Source organism: Macroventuria anomochaeta (genome assembly GCF_010093625.1).
Source record: "Macroventuria anomochaeta strain CBS 525.71 unplaced genomic scaffold BU25scaffold_20, whole genome shotgun sequence".
NCBI lineage: Eukaryota > Fungi > Ascomycota > Dothideomycetes > Pleosporales > Didymellaceae > Macroventuria > Macroventuria anomochaeta.
In genome coordinates this window covers 51,495-79,158 of record NW_022985381.1, presented here as the reverse complement: position 1 = coordinate 79,158, position 27,664 = coordinate 51,495, and the positions used below count along the sequence as shown (strand labels likewise).

At 54.5% G+C, this 27,664-nt stretch overlaps 9 protein-coding genes across 9 annotated transcripts; 7 read left to right on the top strand and 2 right to left on the bottom strand.

Annotated features, from left to right (window-relative positions):
- Positions 1 to 1,418: 1,418 nt before the first annotated feature.
- Positions 1,419 to 3,691, bottom strand: BU25DRAFT_343404 (Pkinase-domain-containing protein; the record flags this gene model as incomplete). Its single annotated transcript, XM_033702953.1, has 4 exons — positions 1,419 to 2,664; positions 2,714 to 3,489; positions 3,538 to 3,605; positions 3,655 to 3,691. The coding sequence occupies 4 exons, from the start codon at positions 3,689 to 3,691 to the stop codon at positions 1,419 to 1,421; spliced, it is 2,127 nt and encodes a 708-aa protein (XP_033560727.1).
- Positions 3,692 to 4,757: 1,066 nt separating this feature from the next.
- BU25DRAFT_411509 (uncharacterized protein) lies at positions 4,758 to 7,075 on the top strand. Its single transcript, XM_033706569.1, has one exon. It carries the CDS (start codon positions 4,921 to 4,923, stop codon positions 6,814 to 6,816), a length of 1,896 nt encoding a protein of 631 aa, XP_033560726.1. The 5' UTR covers positions 4,758 to 4,920; the 3' UTR covers positions 6,817 to 7,075.
- A 268-nt stretch (positions 7,076 to 7,343) lies between these two features.
- BU25DRAFT_343260 (mitochondrial import inner membrane translocase, subunit Tim17/22) lies at positions 7,344 to 8,287 on the top strand (the record flags this gene model as incomplete). Its single annotated transcript, XM_033702943.1, has 4 exons — positions 7,344 to 7,433; positions 7,513 to 7,662; positions 7,753 to 8,154; positions 8,249 to 8,287. 4 exons carry the CDS (start codon positions 7,344 to 7,346, stop codon positions 8,285 to 8,287), a joined length of 681 nt encoding a protein of 226 aa, XP_033560725.1.
- A 676-nt stretch (positions 8,288 to 8,963) lies between these two features.
- On the bottom strand, positions 8,964 to 9,812 carry BU25DRAFT_422308 (uncharacterized protein; the record flags this gene model as incomplete). Its single annotated transcript, XM_033708144.1, has 3 exons — positions 8,964 to 9,082; positions 9,141 to 9,738; positions 9,792 to 9,812. 3 exons carry the CDS (start codon positions 9,810 to 9,812, stop codon positions 8,964 to 8,966), a joined length of 738 nt encoding a protein of 245 aa, XP_033560724.1.
- Positions 9,813 to 12,970: 3,158 nt separating this feature from the next.
- Positions 12,971 to 14,660, top strand: BU25DRAFT_411504 (uncharacterized protein). The gene has a single exon (XM_033706568.1). The coding sequence runs from the start codon at positions 13,073 to 13,075 to the stop codon at positions 14,558 to 14,560; it is 1,488 nt and encodes a 495-aa protein (XP_033560723.1). The 5' UTR covers positions 12,971 to 13,072; the 3' UTR covers positions 14,561 to 14,660.
- A 339-nt stretch (positions 14,661 to 14,999) lies between these two features.
- Positions 15,000 to 20,077, top strand: BU25DRAFT_394463 (uncharacterized protein; the record flags this gene model as incomplete). The annotated part of the gene is made up of 3 exons (XM_033704743.1): positions 15,000 to 15,047; positions 15,168 to 16,943; positions 17,001 to 20,077. The coding sequence occupies 3 exons, from the start codon at positions 15,000 to 15,002 to the stop codon at positions 19,872 to 19,874; spliced, it is 4,698 nt and encodes a 1,565-aa protein (XP_033560722.1). The 3' UTR covers positions 19,875 to 20,077.
- Positions 20,078 to 20,282: 205 nt separating this feature from the next.
- BU25DRAFT_411502 (uncharacterized protein) lies at positions 20,283 to 22,822 on the top strand. The gene has a single exon (XM_033706567.1). It carries the CDS (start codon positions 20,660 to 20,662, stop codon positions 22,760 to 22,762), a length of 2,103 nt encoding a protein of 700 aa, XP_033560721.1. The 5' UTR covers positions 20,283 to 20,659; the 3' UTR covers positions 22,763 to 22,822.
- A 133-nt stretch (positions 22,823 to 22,955) lies between these two features.
- Positions 22,956 to 24,470, top strand: BU25DRAFT_89530 (enolase 2-phosphoglycerate dehydratase). The gene has a single exon (XM_033712223.1). The coding sequence runs from the start codon at positions 23,149 to 23,151 to the stop codon at positions 24,298 to 24,300; it is 1,152 nt and encodes a 383-aa protein (XP_033560720.1). The 5' UTR covers positions 22,956 to 23,148; the 3' UTR covers positions 24,301 to 24,470.
- Positions 24,471 to 27,149: 2,679 nt separating this feature from the next.
- On the top strand, positions 27,150 to 27,482 carry BU25DRAFT_343488 (uncharacterized protein; the record flags this gene model as incomplete). The annotated part of the gene is made up of 2 exons (XM_033702958.1): positions 27,150 to 27,240; positions 27,289 to 27,482. The coding sequence occupies 2 exons, from the start codon at positions 27,150 to 27,152 to the stop codon at positions 27,480 to 27,482; spliced, it is 285 nt and encodes a 94-aa protein (XP_033560719.1).
- Between the last annotated feature and the right edge of the window lie 182 nt (positions 27,483 to 27,664).

Genomic DNA, 27,664 nt, shown 5'->3' with positions numbered 1-27,664 from the left:
CCTACCCAGCCCATCCTCCTTCCAGCACAACACCTCCCCACACACTCAAACACACACCTCACCCCCTTCAACCCATAATCTCCATATTACACTCCCCCGGATCCGCAAGAGCATCCGCAGCATACCGTCGTCCACCGCGAGTGGCGTGGGGGTCTTCGAAGCCTAGAGTTTGCCAGTCGGTGCAGGCGGCGAAGGGGTTCGACTCAGTGGAAGGAAGGAAGATAAGCAGGTCTTGGTGGTTCGCATCTCGGCTGAACGGGTTGAGCGCTGAGGTGGAGGATAAGCTGGAAGCGTCTGTTGAGTGCAGGGAGGAGGGCATTGCTGGTGACGAGGTTGCTCGCTCTGACGAGCTAGCTGTGCTGGAACTGCCTGCAATTGTCGGGGTTACAGGTCGTACGGCGGGCTGCGATGGGCTCTCGTACCGGTCATGGCCGCGCGTGGTAAGCGGCGAAGAATTGTCGCGAAAGGAAAGGAAAGGAAAGGATCAGAACGTGGCGGGGAGACCCTGAGAGCGAAAAGACCAGCACCAATCCCAAAAAACTTCTCGCAAACAAACACGCATCACACAATCTCTCCCATACTGGATCAATGCCGTCAGTCAGATAGAAATTATAACTCCCTCCCCCACAGGCTTCCCTCCACCAACAACCCACACAATGAAGTTGCATTCCCTCATCCTCGTTATCTCCTTCCTCTCAACACCTGGATCAGCCCTCAACGCAATGCCCACTACCGCGAGTACCTCAGTCTTTCGGCCTTGGGCAGAGATCAAGCACGATCTCATGGAATTGTGGAATGCGGAACTTGAGCGACAGGAAAAGCAAGAAGCATGCACGGCGCTCGTAGAGTTTGTGTATGAGCTGCTGTACGGCGAGCACGAGGACACGGAGCTCCTAGAGGCACTGGGCCGGTTCGCGGAGGTGATGGAGCAGCTTGGAGTGTGTGAGTATGTGCTTGGAAAAGCTCACTTGATGTGAGCCGTGCGAAGGTAGGGAAGTCATTTGGCAACATGCGGGTTGGAAAAGATCAGAGTGTTTTTGGAGGTAGATGCAGTTCGTATTCTATTATACACTGCCCACCTTAGTCTATTTACACAAATGCCACACCAACTTGCTTCCTGGCTCGCCGGTACAAAGAGAGGCGCTCACAATAGTATACGAAGAGAAGGAAAGCAACCAAAAACGCCTTTTCATATGCGTACAATCGCACGCTACCAAAATCAGGCGATTCACTACTCCAACGCAACGCAACCGGCGTGTCGTCAGGGTCGTGAGTCATGATCGTGATAAGTGCTAACAAAGAGAGACATGAAGATATGTGCATGATTTCAAGATGAGCACCACGTGCCAAGACGTGTGCTGTGATGTGGTATGCAGATGAGCCGAGACCAATACAGAGATCAGGTCAGGATCTCGTATCTAGCTGGTGGCAGGCCATCGACTGCGTAAGCCAGACATCCATTGTCCGTATAGAATGTCGGCGAGAAGGCCCTGCTGCTCCATTCCCTTCTCCACGTGGCCTGGCAGTTTCTTCTCGTCGACGATAGGCAGAGAGTCGTTGCCGAATGACTTCTCACCAACGACAAACGCGCTCTGTCGGCGGCGATGAGACTTCAGATGAGGGTTGTTCTGCGCGAGGACAAGCTTAGGTCCCTTGGTGGGCGAGCCGTTTGGTGTGCCGTTGGGCGTGTCGACGGGGGCAGACGGGGAGTCGTAGTCTTCTGATGCCGAGGACTTGCTGAGAGACGAAGAAGATAGCTTTGTGTTGGAGCGGATGCGGGTTGTGCCATTTCCATGGATCGTGGTGCCACCGTAGCTTGTTTCGCTTCCCTGTGTGTTGTTACGCTTGAGCGGTGATTGTGGCGCCGGTGCCTCGATACCCAGAGCTGCAGCAAGCTTCGAATCTGCCTTGAGGCGGTCGACCATAGCTTTCAGCAACATGAACTCCCCCTGTGGGTCAATCTCGTCAAGCTGAGCCCAAGCAGAAGCAACCCGCCCCATTGCCTCACGCTGATGCGGCGACCCAGTGTCCGCGTAGGCCTCCTGAAAGACTCCATCAAGGACCTTGCTATACGCTCGACGTCCGTAGAGCGCATCCTTTGTGACCGGCATAGGCGGATACTCTGGCTCTGGCGGCTCGTTCTCGTTGTTGACGTCGTTCACGTCGAACATGAGATCGGCGTTGGGTGGTGATGGGCGGAATGTCGCAGCGCTTGGGTTGGGGTGAAACGAGTTGTTCTGGTTTGTAGGTGGGTTCGATCGCAGTGCTGCGTGGCGTTCTCCACTAGAGATCCGCTTGAAGCGTTGGACAGTCGAAGGCGAATTGCCAAAGGTGAGATCCACGCCGAGGGGCTGCTTGGGTGCGTTGCTAACGCGTCGAGCAGTGGGCGTGTTTCCTGAAGATACGCGGAACGCTGTTCCGGAAGATGTTTGGCGAGATGAAGATCGAGTGCGGACTGGTACTGGCGAATCCGTAACGACACCTAAAGGTGCATCGTCCAGGTTCATATGTTGCATTAGAGATGCGGTTGCCTCTTCGTCTCCAGAAGGTATGCGAGCAAGCTTGCGCCGTCTGGCTGTCTGACGTGCTGCTGGAGCCACAGTGCCAGCCTTGACTGTATCGAAAGTCCAGTCGTCCGACTCGCCCTTTGGAGAGAGGTCCTTCCTATGGCCGTGTTAGGTGCTTCTCTGTGGGTCGAAGGCGGTGCACTTACATAGTCTCCTCGTAGTACTTCGGGTGCGACACATCGTCCTTGTCTTTCTTCGCATCGAACATCTGCTTGCGCTCGACCAACTCGCGCAAAGCTTCGACCTTGCCAGCTCGGCGAACAAACTTGTGTTCCAACAGCTCCTTCGCAGTGGCGCGTCGATCTGGATCCTTGATCAGACACTGCGCGATGAAGTCTTTGAATTCCTTGCTGAACTGGTCGCCTTCAAGGCGTGGGGCTGGGTTCTTGGGAATTGTGAAGAGCACCTTCATGGGGTGCGATCCAGCGTATGGTGGTGCGCCCTCAGCCAGTTCCATGGCAGTGATGCCCAACGACCAAATGTCGGCCCTAAAGTCGTAGCCAGCCTCCTGGATGACCTCCGGGGCCATCCAGAATGGTGTTCCGACAAACGTCATGCGCTGCGACTTCATGTTCGTCAACTGTGCAGCGACACCGAAGTCGGCCAGTTTCACCTTGCCCTTGTCCGTCAAGAGCACGTTGGCAGCCTTGATGTCTCTGTGGATCTTGCCGGTTGAGTGCAAGTAATCAAGACCGAGCAGAAGCTCGCGACACATAATCGCAATGTGTGCTTCGCTCATTGGTCCCGGCGCAAGCAAGTCGGCAGCGGAACCACCGCCGAGGTACTCCATAACGATCCATAGCTTGACGCCCTTGACGAAGCTGGTCTTGTACTCGGTGATGTATGGGCTGTGGCAGGTACTCAGTAGCGCGATTTCTGCTTGGATGTCTGCGAGTTCTTCGTTGCTGTCTTCGAGGTCGATCTAGGCACGTGAGCATGTGAGCCCTATGTGGAATGCAAGAGCACCTACGTGCTTGATAGCAACCGTTTCGCCCGTACTGCGCTCGATAGCTTTGTACACCTTTCCGAAGGACCCGCCTACGCCTGTCAGCCTTAAAGTAACATAGCGAGCATCTGAAACACTGACTGCCCAGCTCCTCCATAACCTGGTAGTTCTCCGCCATTTTGGGAGATGTGTGAGCTATTGTTGTTTACAACAATGCAGGCGCTCGGGATGTTCAATCGGTGGTGGAATCCAGGTTGAGGATGGTGGACGGCGGGAGTCCTTGGTAGAGCGAGTTCGGATAGAAATAGGGCGGTGGTGGTGATGCAGCTGAATGACGGCCGTGGAGTGGGTACAGTATATCCAAATCGCGAGGTGGTGCTGGACCCTGCGTCACCGTCACCTAGCAACGAGTCAGAGCGTAAACAAAGCCCTAGAGCTCGCCCCACCGCCATGAGCGCTGCGCACGATCGTCAACGCACGCGCAAGTGCACAGAACGATCTTGGAGCAGACAATAGAGATGGGTTTCCATGCAGCAGAAAATTCGGTGAAGCTGAAGGCTCTCTGCTTGCCGCGCCCGTAGTGAGCGTCCGTCTGCGAAACGGCGTCAAGCTCCGTACCTGCGTCAGTTTCATTCCTGTTGAATGCTTGGAGAGTTGCCCCGCATAAGCCTCGTTGCATGCGGACCTGTCAGCTGCCCGGATGGACTGCTGTCGCTGTGTCAATTGGTCTCTCTGCGGAGAGCTGCTATGCCCAACTGGCATTGGTCACGTACGCAGGTCGTGGGCGTCGCTCAGACCAACAATGACATACTCCCGAGGTCGTCACAGCAGCAACAGACACCAAGAGAATTCCAGAGAGGCGTGTCCCCAGGCTACCGGGGGACGGACTCGTCGTGCCTGACCCGAGATCCATGTTTCGTGATGAGCTGGAAACAGCGGCAAGCCGCGTTGATCCTAGGACAGAGCAGCAGATTTCATCATGGCTGCTAAAGACGGTGGACTAGCCTGGGTGTTGGGCTCGTGCTGTCAAATGAACACAAAATGGATACAGCCCCTCAGTACCCCAGCGTGACTCTCGAGATAAGTTTCAGGTTTTGGTGGTCGAGACGTAACAAACCTCAAAAAATCGGTGAACAAGTTCAAAACCCGTCCACAGCGAAAAAGCTCAACTCTCACCAGATGACCCGTCAGCTCACCACGCGTACCTACGCCCGCCTCAATTACGCTAGCCCCGCAGGCCAGTCCATGGATAGTGTCACAGGGGGACTCGGGTTCCTAAATGGATTGTTTGGGTGGTCTGAGCACTCACTCATCACAAAACTACGGACCGCTGCTGTGCAGCTATCTCCATAATTCGAATCGACCCCTCTTCCGCTCTCGAGAAATGCACGCTCCAAAGAGTCTGGTATGGGTTCCTGCACTGCCAGCCCGACTCTGCTGAAGACGTGGTTCTCGTGGGTGCTCTACTCCGCCAAAGGCTGTTTGCGTCTGGCCAGCCTATCGGTCGCCTTTCTTACGCTATACCTAGAACTGCACGGCAGTCACCCAACCACCTCTGCACTAATTTTGCTCCGGCTGTCGCGACGCCTGAGGCTTTCGTCTTCCGTCTGTATGCCCACCCAGGAGCATGATATGAACTCGAGTGCCAGCATTCAAGGCGCAAAGGCCCTCGACCGCCCAGAGTCACCGCCGCACAAGCCATCTACACGTAACCCTGCAATACCATCAGGGGCGAAACCTTCTCGTCAAGACTCCGGAGACTCTGCTACCTCTTCATCCTCGACTACCCTCTCCCATCCCTCACCTCCTCCCTCCATGCCTTCTCACGCTCGTTCAAAGACAACGTCGCACGCCGATATCGTTAGACAGGGCAAGCGCTTGTCGTTACAATTCCCAATTCAACCTACTGCTGGCAGTAGTTCACCGGTCTTTTCCCCTCGGTCACGACCTCAGTCCTGGATCGCAGCTCCGTCACCACTTCCCTCACCTGAGGCCCAACCGCCGTCGCCCGAGACCAACATCCTCGCCGTTCTTGCTGCGCAAGAGCGATACGTACTAGAGCTTAGGGAAGAGCTTGGCAAAGCCGAAGAGGATCTGAAGACATTGAAGAAGCACTACGCTCTTCACGAAGCAAGCAAACGGCGCAATGATGTCCGCAAGGTCGCCCAATTGCAGCCGTTGAACACTACTCTCGCCAACATCGACGCCGCACACGATGATGAAGATGGAGGCAACCTGTGGATGCAGCGCGAGATGGAGCGCAGGAAGGCTCTGCTCAGCAACACAAAGTCTTCTCAGCGGAAGGTTTTTAGTGGATCACGCCACCTGCGCACTCTCTCGCTGTTGTCGCCTGATAGAGCCTATGCGCCGTCCTTCCCTCAACCAGTCGAAGTCCCCAGTGGCGGGTCCACCATCAAGCGACCGACACCTCCCGTTCGATCCTCAACGTCGTCCGATGTATCGAGGCAGCTCATCGACGTGACGAGTAACGATCGCAACGACCTTGGCGGACTGCCAAACATACAGCGCGACAACATCCTGCGCACTGGCAAGCAACTGGCCAGCGACTTCAGCAACGGGTTGTTTACCTTCATCGAGGACATTAGACAGGCCACCGTGGGCGACGAAGCTGTCAACGGGGCGGCGGCAGAGTCTTCTGGGCCCTCACAGAACAGGGATCCATCCGCTAAGGTGATTCGAAACACATCCGCTAGCAGGCCATCCCTGAACCGGTCAGCAAGCTCCAGGAAGTCTGTGCAGAAGAAACAATCGATCGGAGAAGATTTCTGGTCCGAACATGGTCTGAGTGAACCCAAGACCACCTCCGTGAACAAGAAGACTCATGCGCCCAAGGCCACCCGCACCCCCGAAAAGCAAACGGCCAGGAACAGCGACAGCTTCGAAGAAGACTGGGATAATTGGGACAGCCCTGGCACCACGTTCGTCGCGAAGACAACAGGGACCCACAACGACTCGGACGAGTCAGACACACCGTCATCTACCGTCGGCAGCTCCCAAGCCAGCACCAAGTACCACTCAAGGCGCCACGACTCGAAGAACTCGTCGCTTGCCACGATCAGCTCTGCGAGCATGCCCGACACCAGTGCATCACGCGACCCCAAGCGCAACTCGATCCCCTGGCCAGACCTGGTCAATCTATCGCCATCCAACCTCAAGCGCACGGCTTCGCACTTGATGAAGGAGTGGGAGAAGCAGCTCACGCCGCCGCCGGAGTCCAGGCTCTCGAGTCACTCACAGGGTGACTACATCGGTCGCTCAGGATCGCCCGGTAACCTTATTTAATGACGAACGATCTGTATAGACGAATTACATTTTGACGACGCTACGCATCTAGACCACAATGTCTAAACGACTGTCTATTCATATATATTATTCACACACACAGGGGGGGAAGAACTGAGCATGGCGGCTTGTAGATAGCACTTTCGACGGAGCATGGCGAAACAGGCGTTCGTGGTTACCGTTGACATGTACCCTAGCATTGGGGAGATATCAAATGTCTATAGAAGCATAGCATAAGACTTCAAAATCCATTACATACTACTACCTTGACATCTCAGTTTTGATCACGAAAACCCCCGGGTATTCGACAGATTGTACTTTTCCTTTTGTGTCGAGGACAGGTTTGAGTGCAAGGCTGACAGCAGACAGCACGTGCCAATTCGGCATCTCCGTGTTCTCCGCAAAAGTTGAGTTATCGCACAGCGACATCGCGTCGCATCGCCATCAGTCACCAATCTTTCCAGCGTATCTGTCTCAATCTCTCTCCAGCCGCTGTCTCTTCGTTTCGCGCAACACAAGACGACACGATGGCGTTCCCACAGAACCCCAACGGCATGATGGCCAACATGAACCCCACGGCAGGCATGTCCGAGCAAGAAGTGCAAATGACAAAGATGGTATGCGCCGCTCCCCTTCCCTCCCCGAATCCCCCTACAGACCCCATCACAAAGCCACAAACACTAACATGTATGACAGATTCAAGCATCCATGGAATCCTGCGTCGGCAAAACCGTCATGGCCGGCGTAATGGGCGGCGGCCTCGGAGCCATGTTCGGACTCTTCATGGCCTCGATGCGCTACGACACACCCATGGGCCAGCCCTTACCGACCGCAAACCCGTCGCCAGTGGCCGCCGGCGCTGCTACCACTACATCCACACCGACAGCAGCGAGCGCAGCGAAATCATCTGGCACACCGATCACAAACGCCGTCAAGGCGGCCGCAACAAGCACCGCGACCTCCACCTCCACACTCCCCTCCGCCGCTGCAACTGCACCAGCATCCGCCTCCGCATCCGCATCCGCATCCGCATCCGTACTCTCCCCCACCGCCGCGACCGGCATCGCCGACCTGCCCCTCAAACAGCAACTCAAGCACGGGCTACGCGACATGTACCGCTCCTCCATCTCCTCTGGCAAGAACTTCGCAAAAGTCGGCGCGATCTTCAGCGGCACCGAGTGCGCGATCGAGGGGCTCCGGGGGAAGAACGATTTGTACAATGGAGTCGCCGGTGGCTGTATCACGGGCGGTGTGTTGGCGAGGAATGCGGGGCCGCAGGCGGTGGTTGTTGGGTGTGCGGGGTTTGCGGTCTTCAGCGCGGCGATTGATGCTTATATGGTGAGTCCGAGATGTTTTGAGGATTGGTATGGGACGAGAGGGACAGTGGTGGAGTTTGATTACTTGGAGAGGCGCGCAAGCTAACAGTGAGCAGAGAATGCCCGAAGACGAGAGAAGCAAACCGATTGCATAAACCGCTACGAGCGGCGAAATGAGGAGCTGGATGTAGTAAAGAGAAGGATGTTGTAATTGTACTGTATACCACACGCGACTCTAGACAGGGGTGGCACGCATAGCATTGGGCGGAGTTACGGATCTCACCACCAAGATATGTCTGGGCAGGTAGCATGTTGGATTGCTTTGCATGCTAGACTAAACTATGATTATCCATCCGATCTCAGATGGTGTGTAAACGATCTTGCCGGGTGCTAGGCGGTCTGTTTGAGAGCTGAAGCAGTATCGATAACGCAGGACTGTCTGTGGCTATCTGGGTATGAGAACAATCTGGCCATAAGAAATGGTGGAAACAAATTTTGATGAGACTAACAAGCGTGACCGATGTGGCAGCAATCTGGTGTCGATGCAATTCGTCCAGGAAATACTGCCTTGACAGCAAGTGGATACATCTCGGTCAGATAGGAGATCTGAACATGGTCCTTCTGCGCAGATGTGTAAGAGATATGTTAGAGAGCGTCCGGGCAATGTATGTTTCGATCAGATAAGCTAAACGTATTTAAGGTCGCCAACGTAAACAGAGCGGAAAGCGAGAATGATAGGTAAGACGGGTAGCGGGTAGCGGGTAGCTGGGTCTTGGCAGGTGCAGTAGGGCGTATGGCGGCAGGGCTGACGACCTCTCGTGCGCTGACGTATCAATAGTAGTACTTGCCCGTGAGACCATCTTCACGGTCCTTGAGGGCTTCAGCGGTGGTACCTCCGTTTGAAGTAGGACATGCGTAAACTTCGACAATTACCCCGCGTTTGTGATTGCCTTAACAGACCGTCAGTATATCTGAACTCTTGCGGATTCATGTCCGAGGTTTACGTACGACCGTTTGCCATGTCATACTGCTGCCATGTCCCGCTATGGAACATCGACGGAAGGTACTGTTGCAGCGATTCTATTGGGATAGAGAACGCTAGCAAGCCCAAGAGTATTGGCAGTTCTCCTTTCAATGCCCCCTGTTGCCTGGACTCAACGACAACAGATCCGTGGTTGACATCAGGCAAAAGCATCTTTACCCAGGTTTGGTCCGTCCGGCGGCAGCGAAGGGCCGGCTCACTTCTGGCGTTTGTCAGGAACGATGAAAAGCCGTCATTTTCGTCGTGGTCGAAACATAGGGGTAGCCAGGGCTCGTCGTGCGTTGGGTTTGTAGCGTCTCCTCGTAGCACCCAGAAACCTCTGCCATCGCTGTAGAAGAGTGAATACGTCTTGTAGTGGACCATACCCGGGGGTAGTTTGTGTTCAGCCAACGGACTAGGACGAATCCTGTTGCCATCGCAAAGCCACCACAGGTTCGTCACGCCTCCAGACACAACATAGTTGTATCCGGGGGTGGCCGTTGGTTCCCAATTTCCATTCATATCCACAGCGGGTTGCACATTCGGGTGTTCGCGCACTTCGTTGATGCGGAAGATGAAGCCCGGCTACAATGTGAGTCAGTGGAATTCGACGCGTTGAATACAACATGGAGATATACCATCGCTTGTTGATGATTCATGTTGTATAGTACAGTTCTGACAACGATCGGTTGGGGCAGTTTCTCCGCGGATGTACACGAATCACTTCAATGCTTGCCGCCATGTCCCCAGTTCCACCACTCCTTTATCTTCCCTACTCGCGATGCGGCTCTGCTCGAGGACACCGAAAAGGGAAGGCATGATACTCTAGTGTCAGCCGACAGCGTTAGCCACCATATTGCTTTGTGGCAGCGAAAGCACGAGCAAGCTTCTGATAAGCTAGAGCAAGGCCCTGGATTGTCATGGCGGCAGAGTGGTGATGCATGGGCTGCAGGACCTAACCGACTGGACAGCGACGGGCTTCCTTTACCCCGCCAGGTGTAGTACGTGGAAGCGCGCGTGCCGTCAATCCGTGTACGGCTGGTGGTAAGGAGGATCGCATGTCGGTCGATCAAGGGGACGTTCGATATAGAAGCTAGGCACGTACTTTCAGACATGTTTCATTCTCCTCTGGAGGGTCGTCCGATGTCGACTTGAAGTATTCGAAAGACCATCAGGCCTCCGCTACTATCACGCATGTCAGCCGAGTGAGCAATGCATTGAGCAGCCGAGGATCTTGCTAAGTGTGATGCAACAACATGGGTTGTTGTGGTGCATAGACTTGGCCAACCACAGAAGCGGCAGATTCAGCCCAAAACAGGGGAGATGGAGACCGGTTCAAGTAGAGCGCCAGTATCCATACCTGCTGCAGTAGAAGTGTTAGGATAGGCCGCCGTAGTGCTCCGAGAAGGATGGCCCAGCCCTGCAGTCTCAACGCCATAGGTCGTTTCCAGTAAATGATCGGCTCTGGTTCTCACATGTTGTATGTGGCATGTCGGTTCGCGAGATACCCGCCGAGTGTGCTGCATCATCATGCGGAGAGGCCCAACAGCGGCTTCGTTGGGAAGGATGTAGGGCGCAGTCAGCGAGGTATCTCCGATCCAGTCGTCCGCTCTGATGCTTCTTGAGCCCACATCCTGACGGAAGCCAGCCTCGGAACTAGCAATGGACGTAGGCGATCATCGTGAGAGATGCGGCTCTGCTCTGTGGCAAGAGGGGTTATAAGCGGACCGTCGCGTTAACTCAACGGAAGCCACCATCTGCGCGCGCGCTAACTGCGACGATCAAGTCTCTGAAATCGGTAAATGTCGAAAAAAGGAGAAGGGAACAGCCCACAGACTGGACATGTCGTACTTTGGGACAATCAAATTTGTGCCAGGTTGATGAGCCGGGTTACAAAGTTGCGGGATTTCGAAGGTTAAGTAGAGGACGGCATGCCCGGGGTCGGTTACGCTAAGTGCTGTTATGGCAAAAGAATAGCGCCCTGAAGGACTCTTCTCCTGCATGTTTGCCTCGTTGCCTTACCCTCTTCCACCCCTCTCACTCCTGGCGAGCTGTTCTTGGCTCACATTGGCGAACGTGCCTGACAAGACTAGAATTGATCCCGTTAAGAGCAAACGCTCGGTTGCAGCGGCTGGCGTCCCACTGCCCCAACTCAGTAATGTACAGACTGGTTTGAGAGAGCCCGCATGGCTCTCTCCATCGCTCACCGGAGACACGGTTTTGGTGCCCGACCTCGCTCATATAGACTGCATCGCCGTCCGTGGCAAGGTCGAATTAATACTCACCGGTCGACGACGCCCAAAGCACCACATCATCACCCCAGGTCATGCGTACGCTCATGCGTCACACTCGTCGGTCCAGAGGTCACCAGCAGACTGGCCCGCACTCATCAGCCGCCGAGCGAAAGCATACCCCCGGCTTCGAACTTTCATCAGTAACCTCTCGATGATGGGATCGTCACACAATGGGCGGATAAGACCGTTATGGTCGTTGACCCTGCACCCAAGTCCATCGCACTCGGACGAATAACACACGCGTACTGCGATATGGCTGTTGAAGGACGAGGCATAGCAATGCGGAGCGCTCAGTTGCTCGTCTCGCCAGCCGACTCTCGTGGCTACGTACACATGAGGCTCGCCGAAGAGCTGCTACAGTTTGTTGAGATACCATGCTCGGGTGAGCGTCGTGCTTGAAGCCTTCTTCGAGACGGGTCCAATCAGCATTCAACGCCAGAACGAACGCAAGACCAAGCGTCATTCGGCTCGGAGACTTGAACGACCATGCCGCAGAGCCGAACTGAGTAAAGCCTCGGACACATTCAAGCGATCGATAAACGCCCCTTGAACTGCCTCTTGCAATCAGCCATTCCGGTCGTTCGCTCGGAACACACTGAAGCGCAGACGATCGGCCGGCAACTCCACGAATCAGCTGTAGTGACTGCGGCTATTCCATATCAAAGTCTTGATACCGAGCGATGAGACGAAGAAGAGACGGCAACTAAGGAAGATCGGTTCGTACAACTGTCGTCCAAAGGTCGTGTATGTGAGTGGTATCATCGTCATCACATCTTGAACCAAGCAGCGTGTCGAGTAGGAGGAGCTGGAGACTACGATGGCCCGTGACGAAGAGGCTTGACTTGGATCCGACAGTTCGGATCATTAGGATACGCTTTCGAAAACTGTAATAGACTGAGCGTCGCAGCAAATGACAAGGACCGTATTCGTATCGGCCATCAAACGCCTTCAGCCTAGGAAACGTAGGTGGGTCGTCAACACCGGAGGCAGGACATCCAGCGCATACCCGGAGATACACTGTGGTTGTTTGTCTGCCGACCGGCACTCCGGTGGTCGATTCAATTACCCATAAGTGCCGAACGCGGTTACCGTGTGCTCTGCCGTGTTGGATTACCCTGTACAGTCGGTGATGTACAACAGGATGGCACGTACGAAAGCTATGGACCGCGGAGCCATACGTAGAGCAGTCACCTGAAGTAGCTAGGGATTCTGCATAGCGTTAGTAACTGCCTGTCAGGATCAATAGGACTTATCCATACTGCTCAACAGCGAGTCATGCACCTCAACATGGTGTGAACGATATGAGACATCATAGCCTTGCGTGCCGGGGCAAAGATGGGCATGCAAAGTTCCTGGATGTTGAAAGTGACTTTGCGGGAGCTAGAATCGCGGAAGGACCACTTGCGCGTCGCTGCTCTCATCGCAGACCAAAACGCCAAGCCCAGACCCGTTAGCGCCTTCTCAATTTCGTGCACCTGCACCCCGCGCCACTGCTGTGAAATTTCGTAAGACGAAAATTGACTTTTCTGACAACGACAAAATCGCTTGCAAGAAGCGTGTGAGCTGAGTGTGATCTCACATCAAGGTATCTTAATACCCAACTGTCGCCATTTTCTGTCAACAAAATGGCTGTCGAACCAACCCAAAAGCCTATCCACTCGCTTATCCTGGATACTGGCCCACTGATCAAGAACGTTGTCTCGATTTCAACAATCATCAACTCTGCCGAGGAACTCTACACGACTCCAGCTATCATCTCCGAAATTCGAGATGAAGCAACTAGGATGCGAGTGCACACTGCCTTGATGCCATTTCTTAAAGTTCGTAACCCTAGCCCGGCAAGCTACGATGCAGTCATCGCCTTCAGTAAAAAGACAGGCGATCATGCCGTACTGAGCAGGCAGGATTTGGGAATCTTGGCGCTGGCGTACGAGATTCACTGCGAAAGGAACGGTGGAGACTGGGGTCTGAGATCAGTGCCCAAGGGGCCGATCAAGCTGAGACCTGAGGAGGAAGAGGAGGCGCGCAAGCAGAAGGAAGCGAAGGAAGCGGCTAAGGCAGCTCAAGAGCAGGCAGCGTTGGAAAACGGCCAAGCCGAAGTGGAAGATGAGTGGTCGACTGTCACCAAGTCCAAGAAGTCGTCAAAGAAGTCAAAGGGTCAAAACAAGAAGAACAACAAGTCGGAGCAGGCGCAGAACGACCTGACCATCGAGCAGCCAGCGACTGAGGCCGAGCCCCAGAAACAGTCTGAGGAGCCTGTAGTGCAAGATGTCACCCAAGAACAGCCAGCATCTTTGCCTACAGAGGAGAAGCCTGTTGAGGTTGAAAGCACCTCAGAGTCCGCGCAGCAAGTATCTGACCCTGCACCGGCTACCGAGTCTCTTGAGAAAGACCTGTCAACCCTGGACATCTCCTTAGGCCAGGAATCGCAGCAACAACCTACGCCTCCCGCATCTGACGATGAGGATGATGACGACGGCGAATGGATCACTGAGTCCAACCTTCCCGAATACCAAGTCAAGGATTCTGGTCTTCAGGCTGATGTCCGCACGCAGGGCCCCACTCAAATGGACGTAGCGACCATGACCATCGATTTCGCTATGCAGAATGTGCTCCTTCAGATGAACCTGAAGCTCATCACCACGAACATGCAGCGCATCAAGAAGCTGTCCTCCAAGGTCCTGCGCTGCCATGCTTGCTTCCAGGTCGTCAAGGACATGAGCAAGCAGTTCTGCCCACGCTGCGGTGGTGCCACCCTCGCGCGAGTCTCCTGCAGCACAAATGCGAAGGGCGAGTTCCATATCCACCTTGCTAAAAACTATACCTACAACAAGCGTGGCGACAAGTACAGCATTCCCAAGCCTATTGCAGGCACCGCAAACACCAAATGGAGTGGTCTTGGTGGAGGAAAGGGAGGATGGGGCAGGGACCTGATCCTTGCAGAGGACCAGAAGGAGTACACGAGGCAGCTAGCCCAGGACAAGAGGGAGAGGACCAAGGACCTTATGGACGAGGACTACCTGCCAGGCATCCTCACCGGTGACCGTGGAAGGGCAGGAGGCCGGCCCAAGGTTGGCGCTGGAAAGAACGCCAACTCCAAGAAGAGGCATTGATGGCTTGATGAATCATTGAGATGTCATGCATAGGTTGGCGCTAGAATAGACTAAGAATCAGAAGTAGTGCTGGTTCACTTGCCGTCTGCCTGTCTTCAGCGTTGCATTTTCCCAATTTTTGGGAGGTATGCAAAGCAGGCCTGCCTCATTCTCGTCGGTCTTGGAGTAGATTGAAGGCTACATGTCACTTTTTAGGTGCTGCAGGAAAACTGTGGTTCCAGACGTGAGACGTGAGACATGAGACACGTGCAGGTACCCACTCGTGCCGACCGACCAAACTATCTCAGATCGCATTGATGTCATCGAACCCAGGCAGAACAAAAAGAGGTGGAAGGCGCCCACGTGAATACGCGACGCGACGGCGCCACTTCGACCTAGCCCCTGTCAGACGTGCCGCAACACCACCATGGCAGAGCATCCGGCACTTTAGTTGAGCGCAATGGCCGACTCTCAGGCGTCCACCCTGCTGAGCGACATTTTGTACGATGTGAGTTCTCATCTTTTGCATGCACTCGAGGAATGAACCCCTGCCTCAACGCGAGGACCCTTGCAAGCGCATGACTCGGCCCTCTTCACCTCGCTCAGCGCTGATCTCTGCACGCCGCAGGACCCATCACAACTCTCGCAGGCGCTCAGACAGCGCGCAGGCAGCGAGCAGGACCTCCACTTCACCACCTCCACTGAGAGTCATGGTTCCCTTGTTTCTGCGCCTGCCTCTACCTTCACTGTGCCGCCTCACCCTCTACTCGGCGCCGTTCCGCAGCTGCGTCCAGCCGCGCCCGAACACGCACCTTCCCCACGGCGCGTCTCTGCGAACACCCCCACGCAGGCGCACCATGTCAAGCCTGGCCTCACAAAACACAACAGCGCACCCATGAACACGGCACCAATGACGGACGCGGTCATTGCGCCAAAGATGCACCACAGCTTCGCCGGCATGGACGCCCCAGGCGATACACAGCCAGACAGCCAGATGCACAGAGAATGGACGAGCGGCATCTTTGGCACTGCAGAAACCACCACACGCATGCCGACTCCTCGACCAGGAACCAAATCGCTGTTCACCGAACACGACGATGAGGACGATGCGGAGCCCCTCACCGACGACATCGAAGTCGTTGTATCCTCCCAGTTCCAGCAAGATGCTACCATCACAAGCCCAACAGCCCTCGAAGACGATCGCGGTCCATATGTACGAACGGAGCAGGCATTCACCAGTCCATTGAAGTTCGAGACACCGGCAGTGGCGGGCAGGAAGCGCAACAGCTCAGGGCAAATACTCAGCTCGACCGCAGGAGTGGAGACTACACCAGACACTATTGCTTCGGCCTCTGCTTTCGGCGGCGCATTTGGCAGATCGGGCATAGGACAACCACTGTCTTTGACGCAGGCTTTCGATCTAACTCAAGCGCGCACGTCGCCTGCGGTAGCTGGCGCTGAAGATCCCATCTTCCAGCGACCGTCCCCGAATTTCAACAATGTCCGCCACTCGAGTCCTGTTCCAGCACTCTCAAGTCCTATCAAGGTCCTGCGAAATGAGCGGTCAGACCCAATCATACGATCCTCGAGTGAACCGCGATCTGAGTATGTGACAATGAAGGAGTCGCAGGAGAGGCGCAAGCATACAAAGGGGGCCCAACGTGCACCTCTCATTCAGGAAGATAGCTGGGAGGAGCTCACGGCAGTCCAGAAGCGCATGCAGCGCCAAAGGCTGAGGGAGCAGACCCATCGCGAAGCTGGTCTGTCACTGTCAAGCATCTCAGCGCCAACGGTCGTGAAGTCGCACGGCGCTCGCAAGCGTAAGGGAGATGTTCAGCACTCGCCGAAAGCTCGGCACGAAGCATCACGACACATGTGGCACGATGGCGTGCAAGAAGACGAGGACGTGGCGATGAACGATCCTTCACAGCATCTCGCAGCAGAAGGAGACGAGGCTGACCAATCGCCTGATGAACTCTCACAGGATGTCGCTGTCGCTGCACAGGCCCCGATGAGATACAACGGCTTGGAGAATGGTGTGCAAGTGCCGAAGACCTCCTCACATCCACAACGCACGCAGCCAGATCACACGCCAGGCAACGGTTCTCAGCGCGGTAGCCCCTCGTCGCAGCCGCAACGCGAGTCCCAGATACAAGCACCGGCTTCGCGGTCCATTCTCCGAACCGCACCGCATAGTAGCAGAGGCTCTGTCGCTGTCATGGATTCTCAGCCTGATGTAACTGCAAATCACGAAAGTTGGCCGCGGCCGGATACACGTTTCCCTTCATCGCCGTCAGTCAACCAGTACAGCATCAATCAGACTACTGTTGCGTCCAAGACCGGATATACGAGCCAGATGATATCCTCGTCCATGATACAAATGCCACCGCAGATGAGTCAGGAAGTTGAGGAGGAGGCAGAGGAGGAGGCAGAGGAGGAAGCAGAGGAGGAAGTAGAGGAGGAAGAGGCGCCCGAAGAAGAGGAGCGAGTGCCCAGCAGCCCGCCAATGTTGACTGATGAGATCACATACGATGAACACGGCTACGACGAGCATCCGGAAGAAGATGAGGATCGCGATATCAGCGAAGCGGCGGCTGGCGATGACGACATTCAGATGGAGGAAGAAGAGGATCTACCTATCGCAGAGCCAGATCTAGTCGGTAACGGGGAAGGCGCAGCAGCTGAACCTGATCAGGGTGATGTAGACGCAGACTCTGAATCAGGAATGATTCAACCTATGAAGTTGGACGATGGAACAGATCAAGAGATCCCCGAAACTCTGGAGGAAGATAAGCAAGTCGACCCTGCTCAGAATCAATCGCCACAACCTTTGAAAGAGCTCAGGGCTGAGAAGTCTGCAGAGCCAGCGAAACCTACACCAAGCTTGCAACGCCGGAGCACGATCCCGGACACAGACACTTTGGACGAGACACAACCCTCTTATTTTACGGAGGACGCTCTGCCTGTTCAGATCGTCCAGAACGAGACGGAGGTCCAAGAAGATACTAACGGCACCGAAGCTTTCCAGACTGCGCAAGAGCAGCAAGCAGCTTCGCAATCGCAAAGGCCCGCTCCAACCAGCTCAAAAGATGAAGGTAGCGATCCAGTCTACAGTGTGAGCCGCATTCGTTCCTTGAACGACATTGCGAATTTACCGGACACTCAGCGATCGGCAGCGGAGGAAGAGATAGAGATACCATGTCTCAGCGGCTTTGATAACGCCGATGGCGATACGCACATGAGCAGCTCTGTACCCGCAACGCCCGCAGCCAAGAAGCGGAGGACTGCACTTGCAGCGAAAAGTAGTGTCTTTCGCAGCCCTGTCAAGGAAATCGCGAATGTGGAGCCTATCCAAAGGCAGATTCCACCATCACCTCTCAAGCAGATACAACAGATGCGCGAGGAGACACCTCCATCGGCATCAGCCCAAAGGCGCGAGAAACAAGGCGCGCTTGCTGCAGCACAGGCCAGGGAAGACGTTCAGACAGCAGCATACGGTAGACCTGCGACATTGAAGTCGAAAGGATCGTCTCGACCTGCAAGACCTCAAAACAGCAAGAAAGGATCATTGAAGTCTGCTAGAGCTGTTATCGCCACCATGTCTTCACCCGTCAACTCACCATCCAAGCCCAAAGCGTCGACCACCACAGAGAAGCCTATGCCAGCAACACCCACCCGAAAAGCTACGAAATCAGTCGACCAATCTGCTGATGTCGAGATGCGCGATGCTGGTGACAGTATGGATGAACTTGCCAGTTGGCCGCCACCTTCTGCAACGCGACTTCTCGTTCGCTTGACACCAAGGAAAGCTGATATCCAAGTGGGTGAGGTAGTCGTACCGAACCGAGTATTTGCATCGTGGCCGGGCAGTCACTATTACCCGGCCACCTGTGTCGGTCGCCCAGATTCGAAACATCTTCAGGTCCGCTTTGACGATGGTAATATAACCTCTCTGGATGCCTTCCAGGTACGATCGCTCGACCTCCGGTCGGGTGACCAAGTCAAAGTTGATGAGCCCGGCATGAAGAAGCACACATACGTAGTTGTTGGTCTAACCGACAAGTGCGATAACCTGCACAACTATGAGTTTCCGATGACCGACCGCTATGGGCACATCTCCGTCATACTGGAGGAAAAGCAGCGAGATAGCCTTCCAGCAGGAAAGGTTGTGCCTCAACCGAAGCAGGTCACTGTGCATATCGCGAGCGTTTATGTCACTACACAACTATGGAGTCGACTGCGTGATCGCACCTTCCAGCGTTCGCCGCCATCGTCACCGAGCAAACCTGCCTCTCAGCTGGGCACACCGGTGCCCACTGAGGCGTGTACCACACTTTCATTCACTCGCAGAGGACTCGCAGCGCCCTCACTGCTGAAGGACGCAACAAACCGTGCTGGATCAGTTGCTTCATCGAGTCGGTCTGGTAGCGGCACTTTCTCGAACATGGCTTTCGTCCTGACATCCACCGGCGACGGTATGGACAAGGACGCTGTTGCACGAGCTATTAAAACGAACGGTGGGCACATCCTAGAGCAAGGCTTCCACGAGCTCTTCAACACCGAGTCAATTGAGCTGTCAGCTTCTCAAAGCCGCCGGACCTCCGTCCCTGCTATCGAAGGGGCAGGCATACTGACCCTGAAGGAGGATTCGAAGAAGCTTGGCTTCGTAGCCCTGATCACAGACTCGCACTCCCGCAGCACGAAGTACCTCCAAGCGCTCGCTCTCAACGTGCCCTGTCTTCATCTCCGCTGGGTCAAAGACTCATTGTCTGCTTCTCACGCACTCAGCTTTGCACGCTACCTGCTTCCTGCTGGTCTATCAAAGTACCTCGATCCGAACGGCATCGTGCGCTCACGAGCTATGCGCATCTACGACCCTTCAAGCGATGATGTCTCGTTGGAGAAGACATTCCAAGACCGCGATTTGCTGCTTCAAAGCCAGTCCGTACTTCTCGTCACTGGCAAAAGCAAGAAGGAAATCGAGAAACGCCAACCGTTTGTATTTCTCACACACGCTCTCGGCGCATCAAATGTAGGGCGCTGCGCAGATCTGGGTGCCGCGGCGCAACTCCTCGCGCAAGGGCAGTGGGACTGGGTCTACGTCGACAATGACCAGAGCAGTGTCGCTGATGCGGCTGCTGAACTGTTCGGCACCGGTGCGCCTGCTAAGAACGCGAAGGGAAGTTTCAAGAAGGGCAAGAAGAGAAAGAGAGATGATGGCGAAGGAGCAGATGACCTCGTCGCCAAGGGCGAGATCTCTGGACGCAAAATCAGGGTCACATCTGCCGAGTTCGTCATCCAGAGTCTTATTCTGGGAGCACTGGTTGACGAGTGAGAGCACTTTCACGACCGCCAGCCCACAATTTGACGCAACATATATCCCTCTGTATAAACGGTGTACAAACGAGGGAACACATGTTTCCTGCTTTCCGGCAAATACTGCACTTCCATATGTCTATCATGTTGCATCACGGGTATAGCGAGGCGTACAGGCGTACCAGCAATGAGCATCTGCGCTTCAGAAGAGGAAGAATCACGATGAATTGGATGTCGACATATGTACCATAGACAACACTACTAGCGCGACGCGAAGTCGTGCACATGAGCTTGCATCCTCCTTCACTTCACGACTCCGAAATACTGAGACAAGTGGTCAGGGTCAAGGTCATGCGCAATGCCGCACGAAGATCACGCGTCCCAGATCAACCAATCTTTTCCCATTCAACCTACAAGTATTTTTAGTTTGAGGACCAAAAGCTATCCTCTTGCTCGTGCCAACTTCCAAGACTTCAACAGAACCAGTCCGTCGTCCATATCGGCGGATGCAGATGCACCCCGCTTGATGAGTCCGCGGGCGGCTATTCCTAGCATCATCCACCAGTTGCGTCAGAGTTTTAACACCATGCCACCCACAACGCGAACACTTCCATTCACCTTTCATCGAACCCATTTTTGAGTTATGGAAGTGTGCGAGTCATTACCTGAGTTTGCGGTGACTGCATTGACGCACTTCAAGCCATTTTGCTAACGATACGATCCTTGGCCGGTGGCACGACAGAACGCTTGGACCACAATAACCACCTTCCGGGGACCTCCACTCCAACTGCATACCTTGCAGGAATGCAAAAAGCGTATACGACAGCTTTGCTGCTGTCCTGCGTATCTTTCGACCATGTTCTGGGATTCGGAACTATCAATGAGCCAGCCATTATCGGTCAACATTGCGAACATGAACGCATAACAAGAGCCGCCTTCGCCTGCCCACCTGATAAGGAAATATCAGATGGGCGCTGCTTCGAAGAGCTGAGCCTGCACCAGCTATCAGGCAGATCAGATGTCTACGTCGGTCAAGGTTCGAATGGAGCAGTGGGCGCTCCAGACATGCTCGACCCGGTACCGGAAGGTCCAGAGGCTCACTGCGATAACGCCGATTTCTTGGATGCTCAACTTTTTGACCTGGGAGTTGAATATCCGGTCACGCGTCAACAAGCCACGAAACAGCTCCAGATATGCATAAACCACATGCGAGGCCGGATCGAAGAAGGCATCGACGCTGCTGATAAGATTGTTGACGGTGGTGCGAGGATCATTGCGCCTGAAGTGGACATCAGCACCCTGGACTGCAGGTTCTCGTTCCCTGCATTGCAGATGCACGTCTTCACGCGAGCTAAGTGTTCTGCCATAGAGGGGTTCGGGCGAGCCTTGCATGGAATCCAGGACTTCTATGCACACAGCAACTGGGCCGACGACGCAGAACCGCCGTTTGGTCCCAACAACCCACCAGGACTGAAGCGCATCGATTCACCTGTCTTCCTGGACCTCCGCGGTGAGAACAACATCTCCGAGCAGGTCCCACACAATCTATCGACAGGCTGTTTTGGCGGCCTCTTCACAGATGGACCAGTTGGAAAGGCAGGCCACCCGCTTGAGCCAGGTTCTATTGATTGCACTGGACGCATCACTCACCACACCCTGAACAAAGACAACGGCTTGATCGACCAGGTCACTGGAAATGTCAGCACCCCAGGTCCAAATACCCCACGCAGCGACTTTCCTGGGAACTTCCAGCGCGCTGTCTCCGCTGCTATCAAGGACTCCCGCCGTCAGTGGCGCCACTTTAGGGAGGCGATCAGGCGAACATACGGTACCGAGCGCGGCAACATCATGATATGCGCTTTAGTACGCGACAAGCCTGCCAACGACTGCTATGGACGCCGTGTTGCTATCTTGCGGGATGTTATGAAGACCGCGAACAGAATAGCTGAGATGCAGATTCCCATTCACAAGTGGCTGCTGGAAGAGCTCGCAGACAAGCCGCACGATGAAGGTCCGGGAGAGGGCGTGACCGAACAGAACTCGACAAAAAGCAGAGGTTCAAGTGACGATCTGTACAGACTGCACCCAGACGATCTCGACATAGACTGCGATACCAACACTAGCCTCGACATAGGAGTAGCCATGAGTGAGCTCGTCCACCACTCCACTCCACTACCTAACAACAAGACTGCTGTCGTAGCTTTGACATGCGCAAGCAACTCCGACCTTGCCGAGCAAATCGCCCACGTCTGGCACGCAGGCGACCAAGGCATCCGCATGCACTTCGGTATCCTGCCCAAGAAAGACCAGATCCTCTACGGCCCCAAGCCGCGTCACCAAACAGCTCTAACCGGCAAAGTCAGAGAAGAAGATCTCATTACCGCAGTCCTGCGAACCGGCGGTACCTACAGCATTCTGCATAACCGCGAAGCTATACCGCGCTTCATCGACCACGTCATATCCCGCGGCCTCACACAGTACGACAACGCGCGCGACACCGCCATTCTCCTCCCCGTCGGCCTCTCAATTAGCGACTACGTGACTCCTGAATCGGAACCGCGGCGCTTCTCGTTCGACGCAAGCTACACTAACAACGCCGTCATTGCAGTTGCTCCCATGATACCCAAGCTCGCACTGCACGTCACGGTGCGCCATGTCAGGAAGAACACTGTGTTGAGTGAGCAGTATATTGGGCTGGGAGGAAATAGCACGTTCGTGGCAGAACTGGATATCAACGATGTGCCAAGGACGGATGCGTGGTTCGAGTTGGAGGTTGCGCATGCGAAGGGGGGTGGGTTGGTGGGGAGTGGGCTGTTTGAAGTGAGTGTTGAGACGGAGAGTGTGGATACGGGTGCAGAGAATAATAGGGTGCATAGAAGTGAGAAGGATGAGCATGATGAGCTATGAGTTCCTATAATACTAGAAGTTAGACAGCCCAATGATACCTGTTTGAGAGGACTATCAGCAGTCCAGCCATCGATAAACCCAAAGTAGGAATGGTGTAACCCGATGCAGCATTCACCACGCGAGCTGACCTATGATTGGTGACTTTGAGAGCAGAGTGGGGCTGCTTCTCCAACCGCACCTACAATAATGACAACGACGACTTGCAGCAATCCATTTGTTTCGCATCAGCTTGCCCAGTACGGTAGGTGGCCATTGCGAAAGCGATGGACTCGCATACAGTGAGTACATATGTCGTCCATACAATCTCGCGATCTGAGATTCAACCTGCAAGTCAAGCAATCCCAATCCTCTAAACACTCTCATCACCGCAATCCATTCCCTCCAAGATGTCAGCCCCAGAACTCAAAATAACACGCATCGACGTCTTCACCGTCAACCTCCCCTACTCCGGCGGCACCTACCATCTCTCCGGCGGCCGCACATACACACACTTCGACGCGACAATCGTTCGCATAACCGCCCAATCGACTTCCCGCTCCTCGCCTCCAAATACATCTACCATCGAGGGATGGGGTGAGTCCACCCCCTTCGGCACCACCTACGCGCCCTCCCACGCCCTCGGCGTCCGCGCAGCCATCGCCACAATCGCACCCGAACTCATTGGCCTGGACCCGCGACGCGTGGACCGGATCAACGACGCCATGGACTCTGCGCTTGCGGGGCACTTGGACGCGAAAACAGCGCTCGATGTAGCGTGCTGGGACATCTTCGGTAAGAGCGTCGGGCTGCCCGTGTGTGAATTGCTCGGCGGGCGAACAAATGTGCCTTTGCCGATGATTAGCAGTCTGGGCGTGTGTGCGCCGGAGGAGATGAGGGCGCAGGTGCAGAAGTACCGGGATGAGGGTTATCTGGGACATAGCATCAAGATCGGCACGAATCCCGTGAACGACGCGGCCATCATCACCGCTGCGCTGGCTGACAAGCAGGAGAGCGAGTTCTTCCTCGTCGACGCGAACTGTGGTCTCACGCCTGAGCACGCGCTCAGGATGCTCAGACTGCTACCCTCGGGACTGGATTTTGTGCTCGAGAGTCCGTGTGCGACATGGCGCGAGACTATGTCTCTTCGCAGACGCACAGATGTTCCTATTATCTTCGATGAGTTGGCGACGGACGAGGCCAGTCTTGCGCGTATGATATCTGATGATGCAGTGGAAGGCATCGGGTTGAAGATCAGCAAGGCGGGAGGGCTGACGAGGGCGAGGAAGCAGAGAGATATCTGCATCGCTGCAGGTTACACAGTAAGCGTGCAGGATACGACAGGGAGCGATATCTCATTTGCCGCGATTGTGCATTTAGCGCAGACGGTGCCCGAGAAGAATTTGAGATGTATCTTAAACTCGAGAGGAATGGTGACGCTGCAGACGGCAGACACGGGGTTTGAAGTGGATGGGAAGGGCGTGAAGGCGGGGAAGGAACCAGGGTTGGGTATCAAGGTGAGGGTCGATGTGCTGAGAGAGCCGGTGGCGAGCTACACATAGTCGCCATGCGCTATATGAATTTACCCAATCATCCGAACCTCTGCGTACTTGATAGCTGGTCAGGTTGCTCCAAATCGTCCCAACATGGTCCGTTTGAGTTGGTTGATTTGGGACCGAGTAAGGCAGTGTGAAGCAACTGAAGGTAGTGTAAGCGTATACCTGTTGCCGTCATGAGCAACAGCGTACCCAGAAATGAGGCATTGAACGCTCGGTTCGGGGCGGAGAAATCCCTCGTTGTATCGAGTGGTTTTGTGAAATCGCGGATCTGCGGCAGTGCTGCCCAAATTAATGGCTCATCGAGTCGTCGATCCGCGATGAGATTTGCTCACGATCACTGTAAATGCGCGATATATTGACATCTACATGGCTTCGTATCGATTGCGATAGTAGACTTGTCTGGAGCTCTGCTTGCTTGGATGAAGTAAGAGGCTCAAAAGTCAGCGCGCTTGTGCGGGATCTGATATTGAGAGGAGCGACTTGTGAGAGAGACGATCAGAGGATCAAAATCCCCCAAGCTCTAGTAGCTCGACCGTGACCGAACGGAACGACTTGAGCCCAGTCGTCAAACGACATTTCTCACTGTCGTCGAGATAAGCTTCCGTCCGACCATAAGTCATGGTCTCACTGTCTCGCACGTGATGCGTCCCCATATCTCTCGTACCATGGCTCACTCCAGATAGCGGTATCCAACGTTTGATAGTCGTGCGTCTTATCAGTCAAACTGCATGTGAAGCGAGTGTTGACGCATGTGCATGATTCGACATCCAGCGACTCACAGGGCGGACCCATTTAGACCACACGATAGCAACACGTTCGAGATGGCGGTGAGGCAATTACTTCGTGTCACAACAGGAACCAGAACACGATGTTGTGATAGCAGTTGATGCTTTCAGCCCCTAAAAGGGTACCCCATATCGCACAATCGATGTTGGTTTAGAATTGTACCGATCGACAGGCTCCACCGCGGGAATTTGACTGGTGCTGTGGTGGAAATGCCTCAAGCTTGCGGTCAGCAGGTGATGCAAAAGGTCGATCTGAGTGCAATCGGAAACAATGGTGAGCGAAAGGTAAAGGAAAAAGCTGTTCGGAATGCACATCCGACTTGGGAACTGCAAGTGCGGTTGAAGGCATTGGCGCAGGTGCATCGTGGCTGGGACGGCGTTGCGCAGGTCAGCCCAAGCAAGCATGCAGGGAGAAAACTCAGCTCGGAAACTCATTTCCACACGCTCCACACGCCACCAACGTGCATCGTGCAAAAGACAATGAAGCCGAAGCAACCCAGCGCTCACGATGTCGCCAAAGCAGCCGGCCACAACAAATAGGAAGGTGGGTGGGGACTGCAGCGGTGCCTGGATTTTGGATCAGCGTGACGGCTGTGAGGGAGGGACAAAGCCGATGCATGCGAATCTAGCGGTCGGCGGCCCCGCATTGGCCTTCTTTGATCGTCAGTCCTCAGACATGGCGCGTCTTGCAAAATGGCGTTTGAACCGTTGTGTCTTTGACATCGTGACGTTCGTTGCGTGCCAGCAGGTTTCTATGCCGTAATTTCAGATCACCAGCCAGTCTAGACTCACTGTACTCTGCGAAATGCCATCATCCAAGCAACACGAACACGCAAAGGCCCTCGTGGCATCGTGAGCAAGGCGAACGACAGCGTCGAAAAGCATCGTGATCAGAGTGGGTCTGTGAAGTGGGTCTGTGAAGTGGGATTGTGGAAACGGTCTGTGTGGCAGACGATCCGGCGAAGAGAAATGTGAGGGAACAGGCTCTGGCTGCGCTTTCCCGCGGCTGAACCGTGAGAAGTCAGGTGCAGATCCAAGGAATCTAGAAAACGTCCTGTTTCTTCTTGCCGGCGCCACAGATAAGTCTCATGCGGGCTGCAGGAATGCTCGAAATTTCAAGTTCTGCAGACTTCTCAATCAATTAACGTGGTGATGAAGCTGATGATGAGGGCCTGCTAAGTTATCAAACTCTGCAAGTTGGACAGTCTTATCACACAACAAGATGCAAGATTCCATAATTGGAAGTCAACGAGGACCTGAGCGGTGGCTCAGCTGCAACAAAGATGGCGGACGCGGTTGTACCCACTACAACTGACAAGGGCCCAATCTAATCCTCGTCATACAAAGCACGAATAGCGATATTGGCTTGTGTCATCGCGTGTTTTTCCAACAGCCATCTTGCTGGATCCGTTGGAACGTGGCAAACGCTGGTCAAGTCGAGCACGCGAGTGTCTGGGCGATCTAACTTTGTGCTGCTTTAACGCCCAGCAGTTGTGAAGTCAAGATGGTACACGCAGTGCTTCTTGTGAGGGATCGTGCACTATCAAACTGCGCAAAGCCATGGCTTGGAATCGACAACGTGCTTATTGGCGAGTACCTGCCGTTACGGGCTATAACACGCAAGGGGCTGAAAGGATGGTGACCCCTGAGCTATCGTGGGTTTCCCCAGACTTTGTTTGGTCGGATCGGTTCTGGCGGTGTAGTGGAGAAGGCCCACGGGTCAAAAATGGCTCAGCGCTAGCCCAGCCTGATCATGTAGTCACCTGGAATGCTACGCACTTATTGGGATGATCGAGATGCATGCATCAGCGGCCGTGTCTGAGGTTACCGTCAGGGTGTTATTCGTGCTGTTTCTGACCTTACGGTGTGCCGAGGATCGTGAGGCCTTTCCGGGATTCCAGCCATTCGTCTGCTATAAAGCGATCGCTGACTGCCCCTTCGAAATAGCAAAAATCATCAAGCTTCAATCATTCAAGCCATTCAAGTACTCTCAGTACTCTATCCAAGACGGGATCGACGCCAAAGAACTATCTTCATACAAACCGAGAACCACTCTTGACATTCATCATGCCTTCTCTTCCATTCAGCGCTTCTTCCTCGCCATCTTCTTCTCCCAGCTCGTCGCCAGCGCCCTCGATAGTTCTTCATCCCGCATCGGGTATATTTGATCAACCAAACTAAAGCTTGTCATCTAACCTAGCATCAGGCGCTTCAGCAAGGAAGTCACTTCACACATCGAAAGAGGACGCTGCGGAAGCATACCGCAACCGTTACGCACAATACCTCGCCTGCACCTTCAACATGTCGATACAAGCTGCGCTGGTCGAAGCTGATAACATGTTGGCTCCCCAGCGTCGCTCATCGAGTGTGTCGGAAGCCGAGTCGTTGCGCGAGATTTGAGGGGGAGATGGTGGATATTCGACTTTTCAACTTTTAAATTTCACGACTTTACGAATTTGCATGGAAGGATAATCAGCATTGGGCTGGGGTAATATGGCGCACACTGACTGTTTGATACAATCCGAAAGTCTTTGTTCTCTCTTGTGCATACCTTGACGATGAAGCATCTTGCTTCAGCTAAC